We start from the raw sequence: 9,753 nt of genomic DNA, 5'->3' as shown, positions 1-9,753 counted from the left end.
CATTTTATATCAGTTTTTCCATATAGTTATCATTTATATTATTTTTAAATTAATTGAGAATACGTATAATTTACTCTTTAGGAGTGACAGTGAATAGACATAGTTTTTTTTTTTTTTTTTAATTATTTATTTATTTAGACAGGACAGCTCCAGTTTGAGGAACACTCAAGATATAGGCATATATACAAACATCCCAGTGTAAAACCAGTCAGAATTAGCGAAAGCTACATATTTATTAGGGGTGTAAATCGCGGGTTTTGTCACGATACGATATAATAGCGATTCAAAGTACACAATACGATATTTGCCGATATCTTAAAGCCTGCTGTGATTCATTCACGATACATCACGATATAGTGCTCTATGATCGATTTTTTTTTTTTAAATAAAATATATAGAACAATATCCTGATTTATAACAATTCATACGCAAAATCAACAAGGTACTGCAAACTCTTTATTTAGGAAATTACAAGATTATTGTAATATACAAAGTGCTTATTTTAACACTGAACTTTGATGTCGTGTTTTTTCTTTAAATGTGCGGCATGGCAGGATTTACAAACAGCACGTATCTTGTCTGTTGAGCCATCTTTTCTTTGGAATCCAAAGTGCTTCCAAACGAATGACTTGAAGCCTAAAGGGGAGCCAATTTCCTCGTATTTTTGGACACTAGCCCAAAGGCGTAGCCAGGAATTTTTCCAGTAGGTGCGCACGCCCACAGGAAAATAAATCTAACAATACCCACACTGTTCGATGATCGCTAAAACAACATCCAGGTCAGGGAGGCAAACGGTGAATGGATAACATTGCGCACATAGAATAGCGCAAGCACATTCGCGCAAGACCGAAAGAAAAAAACAGCATGAAAATGAAGAATCGAAAAAGCTCGATTTTTTTCAACCGGGCCGCAGGGAGTCCGAACCGGGGCGCCGCCCCGGCTTGGCTACACCTCTGCACTAGCCATAGCACCAGCCCAGGAGCCGCATACTAGTTGTTGACTCCCCTTTCACTTACCTGCTCTGCTCACAACAGAACACGCCCCGCATTGCTACCGGAAAGAGGAAGCAAGCAACAATGAACTGGATTTCAAAATAAAGTCGTGTCTAATGTCCGAGGTGTGTGTGTGTGTGTGTGTGTGTATATATATATATATATATATAATATATAAGGGATGTGCGGTCAGAGGAGGCAAGGTAGGCCACGCCTCCCCTGCCATCATGAAAAGGGGAAATGCAAATTCAATTGTTTTTATTATAAAGAATTTTTATAGTTCTTTTAAAACCGTCAGTGCCTCCCCAGTCATGAACCTTGAGGTAAATTTTGGATTCTATGCGTCACTGTATGTCACCTTAAATGGCGACCTTGCAGCAGTGAGAAGACCCTAAGCTATTTTTGCGGTACAGAGAAGATCTAGTTTCAGCAATGTGTAGGTGCTTAGAATATGGAAGGGCCATTCGTCCGTGACCAGGAATACCTTTGTCCATGCACTTTTAAGGGCATCGGAAGTAACCAATAGAGTGAGACTCGGACCGCAGCTGTTGTCTTACGAGGTACAAATGATGGGGGAGAACAGATAGAGGGAGGTCAAGAACGCGAAGAGGAACAGCGCGAAGGGCAAGGGGCGCAAGGGGCAAGAGCAAGACGCGCGAGGGCCTTTTTGGGGCGAACATCTGTGCTGTCAAGAGCTGAAACATCTTTGCTCTTGGGGCCACCCTAACTTGTGGAGAGACATCACTTTGACGTCGGTTGAATAAATCTTTTCCCAATCAGCCGTGTGTCACCGAAGTGCTTCCTTGCCCGGACCAGCCATCGTCCACTGAGTGTTTTTTTGGAGACCAGCAAAACAACAAAGACCATTCACCACAACCTCACCACATGTCACTGATATATATATATATATATATATATATATATATATATATATATATATATATATATATATATATATATATATATATATATATATATATATATATATATATATATATATATATATATATATATATATATATATATACTTTTTTTCTTTTTTTTTCAGGCTGAAAAGTAGGACATGTCGGGGGAAAAGAGGACGTCTGGTTGTTACAGAAATACAGTAATCCCTCATTCATCGCGGATAATTGGTTCCAAAATTAGTTAGGATCCTTAACTCCCGCCCCCTTTCTGCGTAGTGTCCTGTACTTTTGCGCTATGCTTACTGTCTGCTGTATGCACACTTGCTCCGTTTTTTCTCCTCTTATTTATCGGGTTATTTGTTTATTTATTATTTATTCATCACTCTTATTATTTATTGTTTGTGCCTTCTTGTTTTTATTTTGTGTTGTTTACTTGTATGTCTATCGTGTGCTGTGTCTCGTCACCGTGGGATAGAGGAAACGTAATTTCGGTTTCTTTGTGTGTCTTGACATGTGAAGAGATTGACAATAAAGCAGACTTTGACTTTGACTTTGAAAATCCACCCGCGATAAGTGAAATCCGCGAAGTACGGTCACCAACAAGAAGTACTGGACAGGCTAACGAGTTAGTGGAAAGATGCTAATTCGCGAACGTGCCAAAACGCAAAAACGGACTTCTAAAGGAATGTAAACGAACATTTGGAGCAATACTACATTCTCCTAAAGGTTATACACATGTTTCCTTAATTTATGTTTTATTTTCACTTTTAAATGTTTTTTTTAATTTGGAAAAGAAATCCGCGATGTCGTGAAGCCGCGATAAACGAAAAGCGAAGTAGCGAGGGATCACTGTATGTATGGATCAGCACTGTTCGTACTAATTTCAGAAGGTGGCGGTAACGCACACAAGTGCTACCTCACCACCAGTCAAGACAATAAAAAGAGGAGAAGAAGAAACCCTTCTCGTACTCCCCAGTCGGCCATATTGCATTTACCCGAACGCACTCTTTGGTCGACTTGTATTCTGAGTAAGTACGGATACGTTCTATTGTAGACTAACTACGAGTGTTTTCAACGAATATTCATCTCATTTGTGTTTGTCTGGGTATTTACAACCGTCAAAACGTTGAGATTAATATTTGGAATCCATACTAGCGGTACATCGGTTAATAGGACGGACACTCGTACTGTTGTTGTTTGCTATGTCAAACGGACTAGTTAGCTAATCCTTCGGCACGTTAGTGATCCAGACGTTTCGTTTGAAGGCATTGTGGTTTATGTAGGGGCCTATGTAAGAGTAAATGTTCGTCTGCGTCGGGCTGCTTGATAGTCAATATCATCGCCAATTTTAGGATCGCGAAGATTTGGCCTAATACCGTAGAAGGTATTAGTGTAACCTATAGAAGGATGACGGCACCATTAGCCGTTTTATTTTATTATTTCTGAGGCTATATTTGGGTTGATTTGTTTCGGAAAATAATAAAATTGTGGCCCCAACATTAATATGCGATTGTTTTTTTTAAGGTTTTCTATCCAAGTATTGTTTTGTTTTCAACTCTCTCTCTCTCGCTCTCTCTCTCTCTCTCGCTCTCTCTCGCTCTCTCTCTCGCTCTCTCTCGCTCTCTCTCTCTCTCTCTCTCTCTCTCTCTCTCTCTCTGTCTCTCTCTCTCTCTCTGATAAATAATTGGTTGTTCGGTTCAGGTTTTTCAGTAAAATACAGTTGCATATTAAGGATGTTTGTTATGTTCCAAGTCATGCGGTTAAGTTTAAGGAAAAATATTCACCTTCAGTCACACTCCTAACCACATCTATCAATTTTGTTTCAGTTTCATGACAATGACTCAAGCCGTTCAGACCAATGGTGTCCAACCCCTCAGTAAAACCTGGGAGTTGAGCCTTTATGAATTACAAAGAACTCCACAGGTAAAATATTTTTTTTAACTACATGAATAATTTCTAATCCTAAAACCGAGCTGTGTAAAAGAATGCATTGTCCAATGTAAGGTCACAATTTTTCCCCCCTGTTAATTGTATTATTGGAAATTAACATTTTTTTTTTTGTAAATTTTGCCACAGGAAGCAATTACTGATGGGTTGGAGATTGCTGTGTCACCCAGGTCATTGCACAGTGAACTCATGTGTCCTATCTGTCTGGATATGCTGAAGAACACAATGACAACCAAAGAATGCCTGCACCGTTTTTGTGCTGATTGCATTATCACAGCTTTGCGATCTGGGTAAGTTAAGATTTTTCTACTTGTTTTTTGTTTTGTTTTTATTCTTTTGGTTATTAAGTAGGGGTCAAAATACTCTAAACATAATGAAGATGAATGATTCATCATATTGGTTGGACCACCTACTATCCCAAGAATATACCTCTTTGTGTCATGGATGCTTGTTTGGTTTTATGAAAAACATTTATTCAACTATTTGATCATTGATTCAATGTTTTTTCAATACCATTGCACTATTTTTTTTGGTCTTATAATTGCTGCATCCAATTTACTTTAATGGTCCTGTGAATGTTTTTATTTTAGCAACAAAGAATGTCCTACATGTCGCAAGAAGTTGGTTTCCAAGAGGTCGCTGCGTCCAGACCCTAATTTTGATGCCCTGATAAGTAAGTTTCCAATACATCAACTGCAGAAAACGGGGCTTGTGTGAAAGTCAATGTTGCCCATCGTATTGTTCAAACATTCCTTACACTGCATACACAATATACACCATAAATTGCTCTTAAGCACTATAGAGCATTTGCGTCTCGCATCCCACAATGCACTGGGCAAAATGCAAACAAATTTGCTTTGGCAGTATCAAAAAACATGTCACTCAACTGTGATGTCTTTAAATAAACACAAAAGCCAGCGTTAATTGGTGATGCTGTTTAACGGTGTTTAAAAACTCCATAAAAAGATTAAAACAATTGGTAAACGTGTGGCAAATATTCACCACATTGAACGATCCCTTCTACCGCTGCCAACAGAAGTAAAAAAGTAATAATAATTTGTTGACATTTATCCCAACAGGTAAAATTTACCCCAGCCGGGATGAGTATGAAGCACACCAAGAAAGAGTGTTGGCCCGCATCAGCAAACATAACAACCAGCAAGCACTTTCTCACAGCATAGAGGAAGGACTAAAGATACAGGCTATGACCAGGTAAAGCAGCTTGTAACATGAATTTATGTAGACTCCCATCTAGGTGGGCCATTTAGCGAGAGCCAATATTTTCTTTGATGTTAGAATACTTTGAAGGGGTTTCCTATTTCTTTTTATATAAAGGATGATGTACATCCGGCTCGCCTTATGACTCTGTTGGGCCTGCAGCGAATGCCTTGATGGCCCTGATGGCAACTGAACTAATCACACTTTCTTTTAATTGTCAGACTGCAACGTGGTAAAAGACAAACGGTGGAGAATGGTAGTGGAGCTGAAGATAATGGTGACTCTTCACACTGCAGTAATGCCTCTGTCCACAGCAATCAGGTAAGTCTTTTTGACACCACAATAACATTTTCACTCAGCTATTTGCAAAGCCTGGGCAACTGATTGAAATTAAATTGTGGCGTTGAGATTGGCTTCTTGGTATTATGAGCCAGCAAGTGCAACTATGCTATCAAGTAGTGATGGGTAGATGAGGTGTCATGAAGCGTTTCAACACATTGCCAAACTGACTTATACTCAGGAGCGACTTGTATATGTTTTTTTTTCACAAAATTTTACTTGCTCATTAACACATCACCTACAAGTATAGTTGACCACTTCACATGTTATTTTTAGTATAGTTGATCACTTCACATGCTTTGATATCTTTATCTTGAACATATTCAAAACATGAAAAATAGAGAGAGAGAGAAAATCAAATAAAGTAATTAACTTTAAAGCGCCATATCCTCTGGACATGTCCTCTGTCACCAGGAGGACAAAGGACGAGAAATTTGATCGATGGATTTAATGATTTGGAGTGACACAAATGGTTTGATAATATTGTTGTTTATGTGATAGTTATTTAAAATATAGTTTATATATCGTTGTATGGGCCTGTGGAATAATTTGAACTGCGGCGCGGCACACGGTATTGTTGACAAAGGACGATCGATGGATTTAATGAATTGGAGTGACAGATGGTTTTATAAACGTTATTTATGTGATAGTTTTTTTTAAATAACTGTTACGTCAGGCCCGTTCTCAGGTCCTTGTTTGTGTTTGTCATGTTAGCATACCGTATCGTTCAGCCTGTTGTTGCCCGTTCATGTCTGTTCTTGGTGTTGGCTTTTGTCGAATAAATTGCCCCCCAAAATGCGACTTATACTCCGGAGCGACTTATATATGTCACGTGACTTTCTTAAAGCAGTACGCACACCGACACGGGGCTTCGCTCTGTGAGCTCTACACATGCGTCCACGCATCGGTGTTGCCCGACCCATCACTACTATCAAGCGGTCACCGATAACCACTACAATGCTCTATAGCTTGCAATTAAGTGGAAAGGTGCCCAACAGTGTATGGAGTGTATGGCTAATTAATGCAAGCTAAGATCACTCTTCCTCCATCTGCCTTTGCTCCATACTAACTATGAATTTGAAACGATCCCCCAGGAGGCTGGTCCGAGCATAAAACGCACCAAGACAAGTGATGACAGTGGACTTGACATGGACAATGCTGCTGAGAATGGAGGAGGTGACTCTGTGATTGACAGCGGTGCCAGTGAAATTGAATTGGTATTCAGACCTCATCCCACACTCATGGAAAAGGATGATGGTCACAACAGGTAAAAGTTGATATCATTTGAACTATAGAATAAAGGATTCATTTTGGGAAAAGTTCAAGGAGTATCAATACTCTTGTTGCCGCATAAAATCATCCCATTGTCGTTTCCACAAAATCTGTAGTCTTTTTTTTTTTTTTTTTCCATTTGTAATTGTGAAAGTTTGCTTTTTTTTTTGCACCATTATTTTTTTCAATCACAGATTGAGAAAATTTGCAGATGGGCTGCGATATCGCACATTGTGTGTTATTTGTGCAACAATTCACATGTAGCAAGATAACAGTGAATCAGGTGACACCGCCACCACATAAAAATGAGATGTGGCTAACTATGCTCAAATGTGCCTATCTTTTACTGTTTAGACTACAAGATTTAATGACTCAGCACCAGCTGTATTTCTCACAATTATCAATGATAGAGATCAATATCAAGATGCAACAATTTATTTATATACATTTCAGAAAGTATATACTGTACACATTTTCAGATTATCAGCTCTGCAACATTGGTAGGAAATCAGCACCCCGTGACTGAGCTATTTTTAGAATATCCCTGCGGGCTTCTCTTTCAGTCCTGAGGTGTTGCTGAAATTGATAAATGATGTTGTTGTGCGTCCCAATGTAGTGTGGAATTTGTGCCTCGCTACATAAAAACATCTGGAAATGCAACAGTGGATCACCTGTCTAAATACCTGGCTGTCCGGCTGGCTTTGGAGGAGCTTCGAAGAAATACAGAAGCAAGTCCTGTTAATGTGGAGGCAGCTTCAGAGAAGCAGTACACTATCTACATACCTACTGCTGGAAACCAGTTCACAGTGAGTACTTTTAGATACATGGTATAACAACCCCGTGGGGAAAGGATGGATGGAACAATGGTATAACGACGTACCTGTGTATAGCCTTATTTTAGCTAACATGTTATTTTATTCTGAATTCTGTCCATAGGTTCTGAATGGTTCTTTCTCTTTGGAGCTGGTCAGTGAAAAATACTGGAAGGTGAACAAACCAATGGAACTATACTTTGCCCCTACTAAAGAACACAAGTAAATTATTTCAAAGCAGTGTGAGTCAAGTTGTGTACTAGGACCTGTGTACACAAAGAAAAGGTGAAATGGGAAAGATTGACAAATCCTTCTAAATGACTCTTCGAAATAGTTTTTAAAACTTACTATATCTTCTCAATATGTGTCTTCGCCCCGTAGAAGTTAGCAGCCAGCAAATAAGACAGTGACAATAGACCACTAGCAATTGTACCAATCGTTCACTTGGAAATGGCAACATGACATTTTTAACAAATATCTTTCGAAATTAAAAGTTTAGTTCAACTCACCCATGTATTTAATTTGATATGAATTTATTCTTGATGTTGTAGTCTTTGGAGTATGTTCATACAATGTCCAAACATTGGACAGGAATGTCAAAATGTACATCAGTAAATTCAAGGGAAGGACTCACCAGTGCCCTTTTCCACTGGATCTACTCAGCATGAAATAAACGTTACTTACAAATACGTTTCGTAGGGGCGACACGACTGACGTGCCTCCAAGTACGTAATTACAAGAGGCGCTGATGCTCCTCCATTGTTTTTTTTGCATCTTGCTGCGACAGATATGCTTAGTGCAGCATTATTTTTTACAGTTCCCCATGGTACTATTGTAAAGTTGATTGCCCAAAAGGTTGAGCAGAGCTGAGCTGGAACTTTGCAGCAACTGATTAGTGGTCACAACGCATTGACCAATAAACTGTGGACCTGTGCATACTCTCCACACCAATTTTGGGGTTTTTCAGTACCCACACACAACACCATTACCACCCCCAATTTCCCCATAGTATTTGTGGAAAACACATTGGCAGTTTATGGGGATTTTTGAGAATAACCTTTTGGGTTTTTATTTAATACTCTCAAGGCATTACAGCAGGCATTAGTGTTACTATGCACGAGTCTACTATATTCCTAAACATCTGTGAGAAGTGTGTGTGTGGTTCCCCCCAGTATTGTCATGTGTATATATGTATATTCCCTTTTAAAACAGTGGTTCATAACCCTGTTAGAGTTACTGAACCCCACCAGTTTCATATGCACGTTTACCGAAGCAGTCTTTTGTAAAAAATGTTTTTGTTTTTTTCCAAAATTCAAGGCAGATTTTTTTACTGGTGCGCAAAATGAGCCGTGCATGAACATCACCTTGTTCAAAGAAGAAAACCAACACAATCCATGAACTCACAACAAATTACACACTAGGAAGTCAGTGTCACTTTTGCATCATCACAAATTTACACGAAATACAGATGTTTGGGTGGCTCGGTGGAACACTGTTTAGCAGGACCGCCTCACAGTTAGGAGGGTGTGGGTTCGTTTCCACCGCCGGCCCTCCCTGTGTGGAGTTTGCTTGTTCTGCCCGGGCCCGTGTGGGGTTTTTCCGTGTACTCTGCTTTCCTCCCACATCCCAAAAACATGCTTGGTAGGCCGATTGAGCACTCCAAATTGTCCCTAGGTGCAAGTGTGAATGGTTGTTGGTCTCTGTGTGCCCTGCGATTGGCTGGCAACCAGTTCAGGGTGTCCCCTGCCAACTACCCGATGACCCGCTCCAGCACGCCCACAACCCTCGTGGGGACAAAGCAGTACAGAAAATGGATGGACAATGTGTTCAGACCTCTGCAGTGGAAGCTCTGCCGAACCCCTGAGACTGACCCACCGGACCCCTAGGGTTCGATTGAACTCTGGTTAAGAACCACCGCTTTAAAATAAGTGTATAGCCTTTTTCACTTATGTGTTATTGCGTTCTACCATGTGTAGATAGTCCATCATTCCTTCAATGTCCAGTTATGTTATTGTAAACTTTCTAAGGTCAATTGTATTGTGTTTCTCAAAAAGATAATTTTCATCTGATGTTTAAGTGCCATTTTGTAACATTAAAACTGACCTCCAAAATATGTACACTGTTAAGTTTATTTACTATGTGCTACGAGAGTCTTGGTTTAGAGGCTCGACGTCGGCCAGGGCAGCAGTCCGGGAAGGCCTGATCAGTATTGCTGACCCAACAAAGTTGCTGTTTGGTGACATGAGCTGTGTCCAAATTCACAGGCTG

At 39.8% G+C, this 9,753-nt stretch overlaps 1 protein-coding gene across 1 annotated transcript; it reads left to right on the top strand.

Moving 5' to 3' along the window:
• The first annotated feature begins 2,790 nt into the window (after nt 1–2,790).
• On the top strand, nt 2,791–9,598 carry rnf2 (ring finger protein 2). The gene is made up of 9 exons (XM_061295649.1): nt 2,791–2,925; nt 3,724–3,820; nt 3,974–4,134; nt 4,435–4,517; nt 4,924–5,056; nt 5,284–5,383; nt 6,496–6,668; nt 7,290–7,479; nt 7,610–9,598. The coding sequence occupies exons 2-9, from the start codon at nt 3,728–3,730 to the stop codon at nt 7,709–7,711; spliced, it is 1,035 nt and encodes a 344-aa protein (XP_061151633.1). The 5' UTR covers nt 2,791–2,925; nt 3,724–3,727; the 3' UTR covers nt 7,712–9,598.
• Nucleotides 9,599–9,753: the final 155 nt, after the last annotated feature.

Source organism: Syngnathus typhle, linkage group LG13 (genome assembly GCF_033458585.1).
Source record: "Syngnathus typhle isolate RoL2023-S1 ecotype Sweden linkage group LG13, RoL_Styp_1.0, whole genome shotgun sequence".
Classification (NCBI taxonomy): domain Eukaryota; kingdom Metazoa; phylum Chordata; class Actinopteri; order Syngnathiformes; family Syngnathidae; genus Syngnathus; species Syngnathus typhle.
Note: the sequence above shows the minus strand (reverse complement) of the source record. Positions and strands in the feature narration are given on the sequence as shown.

Bases quoted from the DNA above. Each gene is read 5' to 3' on its own strand.
- rnf2 (XM_061295649.1), top strand. From the start codon at position 3,728: ATGACAATGACTCAAGCCGTTCAGACCAATGGTGTCCAACCCCTCAGT. The intron at 3,821-3,973 runs GTAAAATATTTT...ATTTTGCCACAG, and splicing joins AATTACAAAGAACTCCACAG to GAAGCAATTACTGATGGGTT. The intron at 7,480-7,609 runs GTGAGTACTTTT...TTCTGTCCATAG, and splicing joins CTGCTGGAAACCAGTTCACA to GTTCTGAATGGTTCTTTCTC.